Source organism: Leucopleurus acutus, assembly GCF_964270905.1.
Source record: "Leucopleurus acutus genome assembly, chromosome: 3".
Taxonomy (NCBI): Eukaryota; Metazoa; Chordata; class Mammalia; order Artiodactyla; family Delphinidae; genus Leucopleurus; species Leucopleurus acutus.
Window position 1 is genome coordinate 45,565,641 of NC_139145.1, and position 16,737 is coordinate 45,582,377.

The 16,737-nt window shown below is 41.4% G+C and overlaps 2 protein-coding genes across 7 annotated transcripts in view; one reads left to right on the plus strand and one right to left on the minus strand.

Moving 5' to 3' along the window:
- MRPL22 (mitochondrial ribosomal protein L22) overlaps positions 1 to 10,534 on the minus strand; it is a 36,083-nt gene extending 25,549 nt beyond the window's left edge. The window contains exons 1-2 of one of the 5 annotated variants that reach the window (XM_082836755.1): positions 10,478 to 10,534; positions 8,369 to 8,411 (exon numbers count right to left, since the gene is read on the minus strand). In XM_082836755.1, coding sequence (XP_082692881.1) covers positions 8,369 to 8,400 — 32 coding nt within the window. In that variant the 5' untranslated portion in view covers positions 8,401 to 8,411; positions 10,478 to 10,534. Of the gene's footprint in view, positions 1 to 6,257; positions 6,332 to 8,368; positions 8,412 to 8,485; positions 8,521 to 10,477 lie in introns of those variants that run through there. The other 4 variants (XM_082836754.1, XM_082836758.1, XM_082836756.1 and 1 more) reach the window with 4 other exon arrangements.
- GEMIN5 (gem nuclear organelle associated protein 5) overlaps positions 10,145 to 16,737 on the plus strand; it is a 42,033-nt gene continuing 35,440 nt past the window's right edge. For both annotated transcript variants that reach the window (XM_082836747.1, XM_082836748.1), the window contains exons 1-5: positions 10,145 to 10,342; positions 11,155 to 11,315; positions 12,038 to 12,219; positions 15,059 to 15,210; positions 15,421 to 15,540. In XM_082836747.1, coding sequence (XP_082692873.1) covers positions 10,177 to 10,342; positions 11,155 to 11,315; positions 12,038 to 12,219; positions 15,059 to 15,210; positions 15,421 to 15,540 — 781 coding nt within the window. In that variant the 5' untranslated portion in view covers positions 10,145 to 10,176. The remainder of the gene's footprint in view (positions 10,343 to 11,154; positions 11,316 to 12,037; positions 12,220 to 15,058; positions 15,211 to 15,420; positions 15,541 to 16,737) is intronic.

Below are 16,737 nucleotides of genomic sequence, written 5' to 3' on the forward strand. Positions count from 1 at the left end.
CTTTAAATCATCAATTTTTCTTCTTTATTGGAACACTACCATCAGCAAACAAATATACTCTAATATCTCCCAACTTAACTGTCCCCTGACCAACTCCCTCTAGCTACTGCTGCAAAACTCCTTGACTGAGTTACCTAAACTCCCTGTCTCTAATTCCAGCCCTCCCATTCATCCTTAACCCTCTCCCATCATTCCATCAAAAGTGCTTTATCAAGGTCATCGAAGATATCTGTGTTGTAAAATCCAGTGGACAATTCTCAGTCCTCATCTGAGAATGATCTAAGTATCCCTGGTAAAAGGGCTCTCTGACTACCCAACAATTCCAGAAAGCACAGGCACAGCAATGAAGACCCAGTGCTGCCAAAAATAAATTCCTCACACCACCACTAAGCAACGCTCTGACACCAGCTGGGTGTCCTACAATTAAATTCAATTCTGACACTCTCTACCTAGGGACAGCATCACATTAAGGGCTCTGTCCCACAAGACCACCCTCCACTTCTGATGCCAATTACAAGCTCAGGTTGTTACCTGTGCTTCTGACCAACTGGCTATAAATCAAGAGGTTCTCATGATGCCCTTCTTGGGTTTGATTAATTTGCTTCACCAGCTCACAAAATTCAGGAAACCCATTTACTCACTAGATTACTGATTTTTTATGAAAGACAGTAAAAGATATGAATCAAAAGCCAAATGAGGAGATACATAGGGCAAAGTCCCAAACAAAGGAGCTTCTGTCTTCATGAAACTTGGGGCCCAGCACAGTGACCATAGAAGCATTCTGGTTCCCCACTCAGAAGCCCTCTGAACCCCCTCCTTTTGGCTTTTTATGTAGGCTGCATTACATAGGCAGGATTAACTAACTCATCGGCCTTTGGTAACTGATTCAACCTCCAGTCCTTCTCCCCTCCCTGGAAACCAGGAGGTGGTGGGACTAAAAGTTCCACCCCTCTGTTCATGGTTGGTTCCCCTAGCAACCAACCCCCATCCTTAGGTGCTTCCCCAAATTCACCTCATTAGCATAAACCCAGTTGTGGTGGAAAGGGGCCATGTCAGGAATAACAAGACACCCATTTCACTTTACGGCTCTGAAGCCATAAACTGAGGACAAGAGAACAAATATGATGACAAAAGAAGCTGCCATAACCCTATGGCTCAGGAAATTCCAAGGGTTTTGGGAGCTGTGAGACAGAACCATGGACAAAGACAAAACATACATGAGAAATATATTTTGGCCTATTTGTCATAAATCATAATATCACATCTGGTCACCTGCTCTTCCTTGAGGTACTTTCTTGAGTTCCAGGACACTACACACTCTGGGTTTTCCTCTCACCTCTCTAGACACTTCTCTAGTCTCCTTTGTTTTGTCCTCCTCAACCTGAGCTGTGAACGTTGGCTGCCTCAGGTAGGAATCAATCCTTGGACTCTTGTGCTTTCTATCTACTCTCAGAGTGAAGTAACCAGACTCATGGCTTTAAATACCGTTCATACACTGATGGCTCCCAAACCCGCAGGCCTTCTATGAACTCCAAACTCATATATCCAATTGCATCCTCACGTCTCTACCTCACACGCACAAGCCCCAAATCGAGCTCCTGACGGTCTCCCCAACTTGCTCCTCTGGAAGTCTTCCTATCTCAGCAAACGGTGACTCCACGCTTCCATCTGCTCAGGTCGTAAACCCTGGTGTCACCCTTCTTTCTCACAACCCACGTCCAATTCACCAACAGGTCCTGTCAGCTGCTGTTAAGGCGCTGCCAGAATCCAACCAATCACCCACCTTCACAGCCACCCTAATCCAAGCCACCATAATCTCAAACTTGAAATATCCAGTGGTCTCTACTTCTATCCTTGCTCCTCATCCCCACTCTGGTCTGTTCTGAACACTGAAAGAGCCACCACCCATAAACATAAGTCCGATCATATCACTCTTGTACTGAAAATCCACCAATGGTTTCCCATCTCAGAATAAAAACCAAAGTACTTACAATGATCCATAAGGCTCTACATGATCTCCTATTCCTTCTTCTGACCTCATCTCCTACTACGACCTCCCCTCCTCACTCACCGCTTCTGACCATACTAGGTATGTTCCCTCCTCAGGGCCTTTGCACTTATGTCCCACCTCTCTAGAACGGTGTTTACCCAGATGCTGACGTGCCTTGACAGCCTGCTCCCTGGTTTCTTGCAGATCTTTACACAAATGCTATCTTAATGAGGCCTTTCCTATCTAAAACTGCAACCTCCCTCTTGTATACACACACTTCCTATTCCCATTCTCTGCTCTCATTTTCTCCTAAGCAGTTGTCACTATCTAATATACTCTGTATTTTACTTATTATTTGCCTCCCTCACTAGATTGTACACTCCATGAGAGCAATGATTATGTTCTTTGTTCACTACAAAATTCCTAGTGCTAGAATAGCCTGGCACACGGCAGGCACTACATACACATTTGTAGAATGAATTAGAGAATACAGGGGGCAGCCAGGTAATATAAATAAGAGGGCTGGGTATAGGTACCTATGTAAAAATTTCACACTTGGTTGGAAAATGAGGAAAACTGAAGAATATACATCCCATCTAAAGAGTGGTACACTCTTCTGCTCTAGAAAATTGTTGCCATGCTTTGCAATGCACAATAGAATCTAGAAACCTATATTTTTATGAGCAAGCTACTACTTTTTAAACACTGATTGAAAAAGAAGGTTTTAAACACAATATAACATACAAACAAAACATATCTGTAGGCTTGATTCATCAGAGAGATCTCCAATCTGTAACCTCTCAGGGTAAGCTAGCACAGCCCCAAAGCGGCTATCTAAAATGTTTCATTCTTCCCTGCCCCCATGTTACTCTTCTTTTTCATGATATAGCACATATTTATTCATTTATTTTTATTTATACTTATATACTTTTGGGAGTTTGGCCCACTATAGAGGGGATGAGAACAAATTTTAAAAGTCACAATTCTCAGTAGAACAATTTTTAAAAAGAATCTGAGAATAAATCAGAAAGTTTATAAATGTATTCTTGTTCAACTTCCTAGTTCACAGATCTAACACCTTCCCTCAGAAAAGCTAGTGGAAGCCTCTGGTGTCAATAATCATGTGAAAATAAGGCATTAAACCTTTCAGATCACTACTGTATCGTTCAGAGTAATAACAGTCATATTCTAGTGAGTAACTAACTGCATGGGTATATAGAGCTTCTAAAGCCCTCATTTTGTCCTAAGGAATACTTAAAAGAATTTGTATAATCAGCATAAACTATTCTATTACATAAAGCTGGAAATCTGTACCTATACTTAATTTGCCATTAGGATTCCTTCTCGGCACTGGAGTGGAAAAACCTGAATCTCATTTCTGGCAATCTCTCAGACTACACCTTGCATCTGTTCAGGCTGACTGATGGTTCAACTTACACTTACTGACCAAGTAATAAGGATAGGGTACTACAGGTACTATTCTAGGTGATGGGAATGCAAAGAGACATAAAACCTATTTCCAGCCCTCAAGTGACTTTAAATTCAGTTAGAGAGATAAAGGATTAACCATAATGTGCAACAGGCATTACAATGTCAGAAGAAGTCACAGGAGGGCTGGGGTAATCAGCATGGCTTTAAGGAGTTGGGGCTTGAGCTGAGGGTTGAACAAAGTATGGACTTCCATATTCAGAAATCTGGTAAAAGAGCACTCCAGGTTAAAGGCATAGCGAAAGTAAAGGTGTGATTTACAGGGCATCTTTCTGAAGAAAAGGACCTGAAGATGATACAATAGACCTGTTTTGAAAGAGAATACAGTGGGCTGAATGGTGGCCCCAAAGATATGTGCACATCCTGACTCCCAGAATCTGTGAATAATACATTCTATAGAAAAGGAGGTAATTAAGTTAGGGATCTTGAGAGGAGGAGCTTATCCTGGATTATCTTGTTTGGCCCTAAATGTAATTCTGTTTTTCTTAATGAGAAAGATGCAGAAAAAGTTTTGAAACAGAAAAAAGGAGGGAAAGGTGAGGTAAAGACAAAGAGAAGCCGGAAGAGGCAAGGAATGGATGCTCCCCTATAGCCTCCAGAGGGAGCACAGCCCTACCGACACCTTGATTTCGGATTTCTGGCCTCCAGAACTGTGGGAGAATAAATTTCATTTGTTTTAGGTCACCCAGTTTGGGGTAATTTCTTACGGCAGCCCTAAGAAACTAATACAGAAACCTTTCAGATCCATGAGTGAGACATGAAGGAGATACAAACTCTGATTGAAAGAAGAGTCCTGAGAGTGCTTTCAAAGGAATGAAGTGTCACATAAACAAGAGACTCACTAAACAAACATAAATATTATGGAACTGAAAATGTCCATCTATAAGGTCTCCTTGTTTTAATGCATGGCCATTTTAGGGCTTACTGTCAAGCCTCAATAATGGTCAATTTTTCTTTTTTCAAAAGTAAATGTCAGGGAACTTGCCTGGTGGGGCAGTGGTTAAAAATCTGCCTGCCAATGCAGGGGACACAGGTGCGATCTCTGGTCCAGGAAGATCCCACAAGCCACAGAGCAACTAAGCCCGTGTGCCACAACTACTGAGGCCGTGCTCTAGAGCCCACGAGCCACAACTACTGAGCCCACACGCCACAACTACTGAAGCCCACGCACCTAGAGCCTGTGCTCCACAACAAGAGAAGCCACCACAGTGAGAAGCCTGCGCACCGCAACAAAGAGTAGCCCCTGCTCGCCACAACTAGAGAAAGCCCGTGCACAGCAACGAAGACCCAGTGCAGCCAAAAATAAACTAAAAAAGAAAAAAAGTAAATGTCAGGGAATTCCTTGGCGGTACAGTGCTTAGGACTCCATGCTTCCACTGCAGGGAGCACAGGTTCAGTTCCTGGTCGGGAAACTAAGATCCCACAAGCCACACAGCGCAGCCCACCCCCCTCAAAAAAAAAAAAGTAAATGTCAGCATACACTTGATTTCTATTTGAATCCTTTTAACTAAAACATTAAAATAAAAGATCACTAAATTATACCATTTTGATCATGGTTTGTGGTTCTTGGGGACTGTTGTCACTTTCAGGAAATACAACCTGAAGTGATTAGGAGTAAAGTACCATAACATGTACAATTCACTTTCAAATGATTCAGGGAAAAAAGCATGTATATTTATAGAGTTATGTTTACAACTGATGAATCCAGCTGAAGGACATTGTAATCTTTCAACTTTCCGATACGACTGAAATTTCTCAAAATATATTGAGGAAAATATTTCACCCATTAACACAAGGGTCACTGCCTGACACATTTTCCAACATACTTTACACCACTAATCATTTTTGTGTAGTTACGTTTATTATTGTGTATCATTATTGTCCTTTTGTTTAGTTATGATGTCCCAGTGCAAAGATTCCTATACTAAGGGTTATGAAATTACAAGCCAAACTATGAATGCGATATGCATTTTTCTGGGAACATTTCTTGTGGCTTTCGCCATACTCTCAAAGAGGTCTGTGACTCAAATTTAAGAACCACTGTCCTAAAGGGCAAGGAATCACAAGCCCTCAGATCATAGGATAAGATCTATTTAAGAGAGCACAAATCAGCGGGGCTGTCAAATCTGCTGGCCATGGCACTCAGAACACTGAAAGCATGGATGCATGAAAACAAGAAGTAATTGCTATCCCTTACACTGGAAAAGTCTCTTAAGAGTGACTCAACTGAATAGGCTAATGTATATTTCAGTTTCTTATCTTCCTGCCAGTTGTTCTACAAAAGTAGGGCTGATAGATGAAAAATGTAATCTCATCTAAGAGTGTTGAAAAACTACTGATTGGTTCCAGCATTAAATCTGATTCCTCTCAAACAACTTCACAGCAATATCATCCCCAGTCAACACCTCCACAGTGCCAGGCGCTAAAATAGACATTTTACGTATTAGTCTCTTAGTTCTCACAACCACCCTTGAAGTTAAATATTATCCTCATTTTTTGATATGAGGAAACTGAGCCTCACAGAAGTTAAACAAATGGCCCAAGACCGCAATATCTGTCCCTGACAGAGACCTAAAATCCAGCTCTATCACCTGAAGCCCAGTATTTATTCAAATATATCACACTGTTCTCATCATTTATCCACCAAACTGCCGATTCATGACATTTCCAACTTGGTTTATCTTGTGGAGAATTTTAACCTATGTACAGCTTAGTAACCAGTGCCTTCAAACTTTTAAACCACCAAAATATACTCTTCATTCTTTAAACTTAAACTCACCTCTTCCAGAAAGACTCCTCTGACAAACCCCTTCAGGGCTCATCACTCAGTCCCTCCCAGGATGTGATACAGCACTATTTTAAGCCAGAGAATTTTTTGTTTAGATCCTAGGTTTGCCATGTAACCTTCAGTAAGTCACAAAAATTCCCAAATGCATGCATCAGTAAAATGGGAGGCTTGAAATTCAAAGGTTGGAAATTGTCAATCTGCTACCAAATATAGCCTGCAGAAAAGTTTTATTTGGTCAGCAGCATTTTTTTTAATCCAATTCAATGCCTTTAGAGGAGGAATGCACTCTATGACTGCCACAGGCCCTACCACTCTCTTTTTACAAAGACCACCTCTGCTAGTTTATTCATTTCTATTACCTTTCTGGCAATTGGTATGTAATTAAGTTTCCAACCACTGAATTAGATATCTCTAAAATTTTACACGGTCATCAAAAGCATTAGTTATGCCTTTTCTACTTAGTTTTCATGTGGTCATTTCCCCACTAAAAAGTTCAGAATGGGGACTTGCAAAATTATATAACTTCAAAACTAGAAAGAGCCTCCAAGACTACCTAGCAAAATCCAACCCTCTTGTATTACACAGATGACAAGACTGAAGCCAAGCTGCTTTAGTTACTTGCTCAGAGCTTCCCAATATAAGTCAGTGTGGGACAACTTAAATCAACAAAAATCAACAAAATATTCACTTTGTGCAAGACCCTATACTGGAGCTACAAAAAAAACAAGAAGTGTCCCTAACTGTCCAGGATACACGAGGTAACAAAGGACACAGACACATATACATGAAGCCATTATTTAAGGAACACATACTAAAGGAAAGGAGAAATTGATTTCTTTCATTTTTAGTGAGATCATGAAGGGGAAACAGTTAAAGAGGGGTCTGAATAATGAGGACTGCTGTTACTGACAGAAAGTGACAGAAAATTATGAAAAACCAAGAAACAAGTAAAGGCACAGCATACTCAGAAAAAGTAAGTAAATCAGCATGGTTGGGGGTAGGGTGATAGAAGATAATCTACGAAAGCAGTGAAGACAAATCCTAAATGCCAGTACTTCCTACTTTCTTTTGTAGCCCACCTCTTCCTCCCTCGAGCCGAATCTAAGACAAAGCTAGATATAATGGGAACTCAATAGTAGTTTATAATGATAAAAACACTAATGGAAGCTAAGATTTAGAGCGGGATTATTATACACCATGCACTGTACAAAACACTTCATAAGCATTATCTCATTTAATCCTGATTAAAAATATATGAGGTAGTACTAATTTTCCTCTCATATCATAGAAGATAACTGAAGCTTAGAAAGAATAAGTAACTTTTCCAAAATCGCAGTTAAAATGTGGACTCACACTCAACTTATCTGTCTCCAAAGTCCATGGACTAAACCAAAATTAATGTTAACAAATACATCGATCATAAAATTTACAATCAGATTATCAACCTCCAAAGAGCCACAGCTGTACTACAGAAGAAGAACAATAAGAAGGGAGCAGAGAAAGCCTCTTGCCAGTACTGACTTCAGCTGCATTCCCTAACCTTAACGCTTTGTCCTGAGGTCAAAGAATGCTCTAAAAATATAGTATAAAGCTTCAAAATTCCTGTAACTGACGGACCTTGGGCAACTTACTTTACTTTGAGGGCTTCAATTTCCTTGTCTGAAAAAATGGGTATAGCAGTACCTACACTACGTAGGATGCTGTGAGAAAGAGAGAACGCGTACAAAGATTTTAACAATGTCAGGCACGATATAAACCGCACCTGTCTGCAATACAGTCCCTGCCCGTAATAAGCAAATAATTACAGAGATAACTAGAAAAGTACGCTCCCAATTTGGGCGGGAGAATCTAACCATATCCAAAAAGATAAAAAAAAAGTGTTCAGAAAAGACATTTACAACGTCTCTTCGGTCATAGATAATCCTGATACCCGCAGGGCTATGCAATACGGCGGTGAAAACACAGGGTGGCAAAGCAGAGACTGGCTGTCTCATTCGCTAGCCTCAGAGCCTAAAGCAGAGCCTGGCACTTAGGCTCTAAGTAACTGAGACTAGTAAGAGTAAGGCTTGGACCCTTCCCCAACTCCGAGGCGAAAGACTTACCCCAAGGCCAGCTTCCCCCTCAGATTCTGCATCCATAACGCACCTGCAATATCAACACACGCCGTCAATTCAGACTCCCACCTCACTCCCTCCCTCCACCCACCAAGAAATCCTTACCCAAACGATCCAGTATTGCCGCCGCCATCTTTCTCCCGCCCTCTACGGAAGCCTCCGAGTTCAGAGGCTGTGTGGGCAAAACGCATGCGCAATTCTCCGGACTTAACCCCCCCCCCTTATCGCGAGACCGAGCCGCAACTGACACCCGAGGTGTTGTCATGGAGACCGTGAACACGCGGCCGGCGCTTAAAGTGTGGTCAGATCAGCCTTGCTTGGGAAAGAATTACTTAACAAAGGTCAAAGACTAGCGAGTTTCCGAAAATTCGTCGGGATCCAGAAAAACTGCGAAGCCTCACCTCACAAATGGTCTGAAAGGATTTGGAAAACAGAGACCGTGAACCAAGTCCACTAACCTGGGAGGGCTTCAGTTTTCTCAAAAGAACTAAGTATCCCTACGGCACAGGCTTGTGCAGATCACTAGAGATTGTGTGAAAGCTCTTTTAAAGAACAAACATACAAACTACTATGTATAAAATAAATAAGCTACAAGGATATTTTGTACAACACAGGAAATATAGCCAATATTTTATAATAACTTTAAATGGAGTATAATCTTTAAATATTGTGAATCACTATATTATACACCTGAAACTAATATTGCAAATCAACTATACTTAAATAAATAAAAATAAAGAACAAACAGTTCAAAGTATGATGCTAATCTCCAGGTTGACCTCCAAGAGGTAAGGGTTAATAATCAGCAGGAACTTGCTACCATATATGGCCAGCAGGCATTTCACTAAATCTCGTGTATTCCTCACAGCAATCCAACTAGACCTGTATTATCAGGTCTTCAATTGAGAAAAAAGATTTAGGATAGGTTAACGTCTCTCAGATAACACCTGGCAAAAACAGTGGTCAGTCTAGGGTTGGGTGCCTCCAAAGTTAGTGCTCCTACCCACATCCGAATAAGTAAATGTATGTGTGTATATATATATATATATATTTTTTTTCATTAGCATAGATAGCTCTGGTTTCGTTTGCTACATATGCAAGAGTTCCTGGTATCCAATGCAAACAAGCAATACGGAGTAGAAGAGTGTAAGCGCAGAAACTGAGCATTTTAGGACGTTTGAGTTGGAAGAAAACTTCGGTTCTTTTTCCTCCACAGCACTTAACACAAACAGTCCCTTCATAGAGTTGGCACTTAATCAGATCAAAAGAGAGTCACTCTATTCTGCTGCTTCTTGAGTATCAAAAACCAGAGCCAGAATTTCCACCCAGTTGCAGAAACCCTTGTTTTTGATTTCTGATTCGAACTTTTATCTTTTTGTTAATTGTCTTCTTGTAGATACGTTTAAAGCATCTCCAGAGCTACCAAGGCGCCCCGGCACATAGCTTTAAAAAAATATTTGATGGGACAGGGTTGAACAGGTCCAGAGAATAAACCAGCAGTGCGGGGAGGTGACTCCATCATTCTAACCTCTTAATTAACCTTCCTTGCTGTAGCAAGTGAGAATACCTAACCAGCAGCACCAGACCCTCCAGCCGCAGGCGGCATTGGTGGAGCAAAAAGCCGCCCGCAGGGCCCAGCCTTTCCCAGCAGGAGCGCCGCGCGCAGTGAGACCTGGACCTCCGCGCGCGCCGTAGCGGCGTGCCCCAGGAGGCGGGGCTCTAAATTAACCCCGCCCCCTTCCCGTCTCTGGCGTAGGGCTACGAACTGTCTGCCTCATTCCCGGTTGCTCGTGATCATGGGACAGGAACCGCGCACGCTGCCGCCCTCTCCTAACTGGTACTGCTCCCGATGCAGCGATGCCGTGCCTGGGGGCCTCTTCGGCTTCGCGGCGCGGACCTCTGTCTTCCTTGTCCGCGTGGGCCCGGGAGCGAACGTGATCCCAGGGACGTCTCCATTTCGAGGTAATTCCCCACCTCTTGGCCCCAGCCTTCCTGCACTAATTGCGTTCCCCGGGGGCGCCGAGTGGGCGTGTCCAGCCACCCCCCTCTCTATTGATGGGGAAACTGAGACGCGGGCAGGGAGAAGGGTCCGCTCACAGTCATCTAAACTGAGTCGTGTCCCGGTCTCCGAGGTTGGCTGTACACCACGCTGCGGCTGAGTGGTCCCGCCTCCTGGCGCTCTCACGTGGATCCGCTGGCTTACTGAAGAGTTATCCATGTGTCTCGCCAGGAATTTATAACACCTAGCCCTTCCTCCCCAACCCAGTGCGTGCGGGCCCCCTGAGAGCCTTCCTGGGGTTGGGTGCTGCCTACAGCTCCAGGTCCTAAGAGAGATCCTGCAAATATATGATACTCATTTCTGTAAGATGAATGACTTGAGCCGGATGCTTTCAGGCTCTAAACTAGGTTTTGATTATGCCTTGGGATATGGTATGCCAGATACTTATTCTTTTCCAAATGACTTCTGGCCAGATCTAAATAGGAATCCCTTTTACATTCTTCACTTGAGCTGCTCCTCAGCCTAAGAACTAGGCACGTCAAGTGATATGAATGGTATTTTACAGTTGAGAAGACTGAGACCCAAGAAGATAAAAAGACTTGTCTGAAGTCAGGTGGCAGAGCCAATACCAGCAGTTGGGGTTTCCGATTGTGAGTCCCTGGAAATGTTTGTTATTCCATGGGATAAGTGAGGCCCCAATCACCATCTAACAACAGAAGGATTCTGCCTGGAATCCTAGGTAGCACTTTAATCTGGAGTCTGGTTTTGCTTGAAGTCATAGGGGAGTTGGTGGGACACACCGAAAGGGTGTCTGGCTTCACGTTTTGTCATCACCCGGGTCAATACAACCTCTGCGCCACCAGCTCTGATGACGGGACTGTGAAAATCTGGGATGTAGAGACAAAAACAGTTGTGACGGAACATGCGCTCCATCAGGTACCATGACTTGCTGGTTTCTCAGACCATTATTATTTATCTGTACCAGAGTTCTCTTCCTTCAAGTATAGTTTTGCTAGCTAATCTGTGCAAGGTAACTTTTATAATTGTGTTTGTTCATTAGATTAGAAGCTCTATATTGTAAGGTACCTCAAAACTTTTTTGGAAGGAGATACATATAAATCAGAGGTCAGCAAACTGCACTGCTGCCTGCTTTTGCGAATTCTTTCATTGGAATACAATCACAGTCATTCATTTAAGTACTGTCTACAATTTTAAGTATTGGCTGCTTGCACACTACCGTGGCAGAGTTGAGTAGTTACAACAGAGACAGTATGGCCCACACAATCTGAAATATTTACTCTCTGGCACTTTACCATGAAAAAAACTCCTGATATAAACTGTAAGTGAATGAAACTTGTTTCCAAACTAGATGATTAATTGATATACCTGCCTAGAGAATGTAGGAAAGGACTCAGTTAATCTTAGTAAGAACTTTGCATTAATCTATGAAAGGAAGAAATTTTTTAAATGGCTTTTTGATCCCCAGTAGCCTAAATTCTCCTTTCATTTGGTTATAATGTAGTCTTGCTCTACAAGTGGTCCTAACAGTATTTATTAAGTACCTATAATGTGCCTAGCATTATACAGGTTAAAAACTAAGTAAAAAAAGTTCAGCATTGACAAATGAAAAGCGAAGATATCTTTGTTTTGTTTTAAAGCATACAATATCAGCATTGCATTGGTCTCCTCTAGTAAAGGATTTACTGGTATCTGGAGATGAAAAAGGAGTAGTTTTCTGTTACTGGCTTAACAGAAATGACAGCCAGCACCTCTTTATAGAACCCAGGACAATTTTCTGTCTTACTTGCTCACCTCATCATGAAGATTTAGTAGCCATTGGGTAAGTACTGTGCCATCTGCACTGATGATCTATTTTTGTTTATGATCTTATTTTGCATTTTCTTTACCTTCTCCTGTCCCTTTATTCTTCAGAGGAAACCATTTACAGGTACTAACCACTCTCCCTTCACCCCTGGTATCATTTATTCTTGTGACCTCTGGGTCCTCATTGTCTCTCCCATTCTATTTTTGTTTCCTTGGTTTCCATGATACTGTACTTTACTCATTCTTCATATCTGATTGCTTCAGTCAACCTCCAAATGTCAGAAATGTCCTCTTTCATCTTTTTTCCCTCCATACTTACCCTTGGTTATAACATTTACTCCCAAAGTGTCAAATGACTCAGCTCTGTGTCTGGTTCTCAGCTCTCCCACTTAATTGGGAAAGCGATCTGGCATTGGGATCTGTCTCCCCAGTGATCACCAAGGTTGTTTCACACGAGCTGCCTGAGAGCACAATCCCCTCTCCTTCACCACTCCATTTACTTCTCTCCCAAAGATGTTCAGTCTCTCTAGTTTGAATACTAGACATAAGCACAAGAATGTAGGAGGAGAAAGTTCAACTGGAGTGGATTCAAGAGACTGGGAGGTGAGGTAGATACACATGGAGACAACGTTTCCACAGTTTGTTGTGACAATGTGCATATAGACATGAAGCCAGAGGAGGTGTATGGGGGTCAAGGGAGTATTAAATGGAAGATAACAAAGGCATGTTTTTATGCTGATGCTGAGGCAGAAAAGGGGGAGCCTGTGGCAGGGGTGAACAGTGAAGAATGCATGAGTGATAATGGGAGGTCAAGAGGAAACTGGATCCAGACCACAAGTAGAAAGAACAGCTAAGAATGTGGAAATAGGTGCAAGAAGATTCACAGATCTTGTTGGAAGAGGAGGGTGTTTCATTCTGATGGCTGCTGATTTTCTTAGTGAGGCAGAAAGAGGTGGAGAAGAAGTCAAAGAGGTGGAGTCAAGTTCAGGGTGGGGAAGGAGCTGGATGCAGGAAGAGGGTATGTAAACAGTCATCTCAGAAGAGGAAAATGAACTTACTGAGAGAAACTGCAGGTCCTGTGGTCCTGGTTGAGTGCCAAGCCAAGGATTGTGGTCATGAATTTTAAGTAAACTACTCAAACTGGCTGAGAAAGGAAATGGTGGGATTCAACCAGGTTTGGGGTTTTGTGGAGTAAATACCCCTGAGAGAAAGGGGGAACAAAGGAGATAAGGGTGTTTTTTAAGGAGTGAATATAATGATGGATCATAAAATCTGCACTGCATGGGGCAAAGGACAGGAAGACAGGTGTGGGTGAGTTAACAGTGAAAATGGAAGGGGTCTGTGATCGGAGGTCTCCATGAAATGGGAGCATTGTCTTGGTGGGAGTACAAGAGAGGGAGCAGAAAGGGTGGTAGGCAGGGGTCAGAGAAGCGTGAATCAAACTGACCTTGAAAGATGAGCAGGAATTCACAAGAAGAGTCTTTCAGGTGCAAGACAATCAAAGAGGATTGAATCAGAATTTGTTTTTAGAGGTTCAAAACAGTCCCTGAAGTCTTGACTGAAATTGTAAAACAGGTTGATCACATGACTATCAGGTTATATATTTTGATGGTTTTCAAAGTCTATGTCTTCAAAGATTTGATATATTCTATGATGTCATGTTTTTTAAATAAAGCTGTAATGGGGAAAAAAAAATTTTAACAAAAGGAGAAAAATAAATAAAGCTGTAGTGGTATTTTTCCCTGTAGGACCGTCTAGTGTATAGGAAATGTAAACAGGTATGTCCACTTTGGAAAGCAATTTTGCACTTTCTAGTAAAGCAAAAATGTGTATATCTTAACATCCTATTACTAGACATCAAACCTAAAACTGGCTTAAGTGTGTATAAAATTCTTAATAGCATTTTTTGTTTGTAATGGTAGAAAAAAAAATGGAAGCCCTTCAAAAGGAAAATGAGTAACTAAACTTGTGGTATATTCATACGGTGGAGTACTATGCAATAGTATAAATGACTGACCAGGAACTAGAGTTACATGTGTCAACATGAATGACTCACAAAAAGAATGAGTGAAAAAAGCAAGCTACAGAAAAACAGACAACACGATACCATTTATATGAAGTTTCTAAATGTACAAAGTAATTCTGTACCTTATTTAGGAATATATACAAAGAAAGGCTAGGATTAATGTAACACAAAATTTAGGAATAGCAGTTTACCTCTGGGGAAGAAAGGGAGAGAGGTTTGATTGGGGTGGGATGTATAGAGGACTTCAACTGTATTGGTAATATTTTTTTTCTTAAGCTAGAGAGTAGATATTTCTTGTATCTGAAATACTTCATCATTAAAAAAGAAAAAACAAAACTATTACAATTTCTAAGTTTCTTCCGAATTCAAAAAATGACAGCCTTGGAATATCCAGATCTAGAAGTTAGAATTCTGCAGCTTTTGTTAGAAAAGTAAGATCATCTGTAAAAGGAAGGAGATATTTTTCGTTTATTAGGACAAATTCATTTCCAATTAGGGAAATTGCTGGGCCCCTGTCAGAACTATTCTTCTGTCAGTTCCCCTTGGGCACAGGCATGGTCCACTGTTTGAGCTTCGTGACAGGAAATGTGTATAGTATAACTTAATGCCAGGAGTTTGGCATGGGGGAGGGTTTTTTTAAAAACTGGAAAACATGAAATAAGTACTTTGGAATAAGGACAGAACAAGATTATTTCTTACTCTTTTTCCTTCCCCCCACCCCAAATGCACTTAACTTTTAGAAATGCACAATAACTCCTAAGCCAAAATGTTTCCTAGAAAGACAGTCTGTCTTCATTTTTCAGTAATGTTTCTAACTCTCGTTTTTTAGCTACAAGGATGGCATAGTGGTTATAATTGACATCAGCAAGAAAGGAGAAGTTATACACAGGCTTCGAGGCCACGATGATGAGATCCATTCCATAGCCTGGTGCCCCCTGCCTGGTGAAGATTGTTTATTCATAAATCAAGAGGAAAATTCAGGTAGAGATGATTTAAGAGGGTTCACTACTCTTTAGACCTAAAGAACAGATTAGGTAGAATAGTACAATTTGAATTATGTTTAAAACTAGATTTTACAGATCAAATCTACGAAAACAGTAACTAAGTTTCAGGAACCCTTGCAAACTATTTTTTCTTTGATAAGTGCATGTTTAATGCAAATTAAAAACAAAATTACCATCTCTACCCTAGAAGAACTTGAAATCCCCAATGGGAAAGTTGTAGCACAAACTCCAGTAAAAAAAGGCTGCTACTTAGCCACTGGAAGCAAAGATCAGACCATTCGTATCTGGAGCTGCTCTAGAGGCCGAGGTAAGACTGACATTTAACATTTCCTTTGTGATATAACCTATTAGCAATCCAGTAGAAGTAGAAGCTTATTATTTCTTGTTATCCTCAGTGTGTGTCATCTGTCAGAAAGCAGTTCTTTACTTTTCTATCCAGAAAGTTTTAGCCTGGGCTAGAGCTCTCTGCACTCTGAACATCTGGCTTTGGTGTTGGCAATGAGGTTTTCTATTGCATTCACAGAAAGATCACTGTCTGGCCTGGAGGGCAAGATGTTTATTATGAGAATGGGAATATCTGAACTTGGCAAGGCCTGGATCAAAGGAATGGAAAAGATCTCTAGAGCTAGAGCTTTTAATGCACAAATGCAGAATTAATAATGTATACCTAATATAGAAGTACCTGTTTAAATGTGAAAGCTCACTTTACCCAAATTACAGAGACCCTCAGTCATATAGCTTTCCCAAGCTTCTCTTCGAACAGAACTTTTACCTTAAGTTTATATTGAATAGATTGAGAGGAACTCCAGGCAGACTGAATTCTACCTTTACAGTAAAAATCTAGCTTTTCTCTTTACAGCAGTCTTCTTTCTCCAATTTATGTAAAACCATGGAAGTTTTTTCGTCTTTGTCCAGATGCATTAGTACACGTAAAGCAAGTAGCACAGTGCTTGGCACATAGTTAGGGTTCAGTCAGTGGTACCTAGTAGTATAATTTTGGAAAGCAGAATTTTTTAAGGTTTGTGGACTGCTTTTGGACACACTTTGGCTGATACTCCCTAGTAGGGACAACATTGGGCTAGGAATCCCTCCAAAAGGGTAATCTCTGAACTTACAGATGTCTAATACAATGGTATTCAATTCTGGTCATGCAGCAGAATCAGCGGGAGGTGCCTACACCCCACCTCAGATCTGCTGAATCAGAATCTCTAGGGGTAGAGCCCTGGCATATGTATTTTTAGAAGCGCAAGTGGTAGTTCTCATACACAGTAGGGACTAAGAACATCTGGTCAGTAGCATGTCAGGAGTGGAGAACTTACCACCGCAACTGCCAAATTTATCCCCGTTGTTGGATTTCTTGCCAGCTAGAAGATGGAGTCCTACTCTCTGTCCTTCCAACTTTGAAGAATCTTGGGTTGTGTTACCATCTGGGTTCTCAATCCCAGTTGGAACCTCATTTTCCCAGATACATCATTTTTTTTTTTTTTTTTTGCAGTACGTGGGC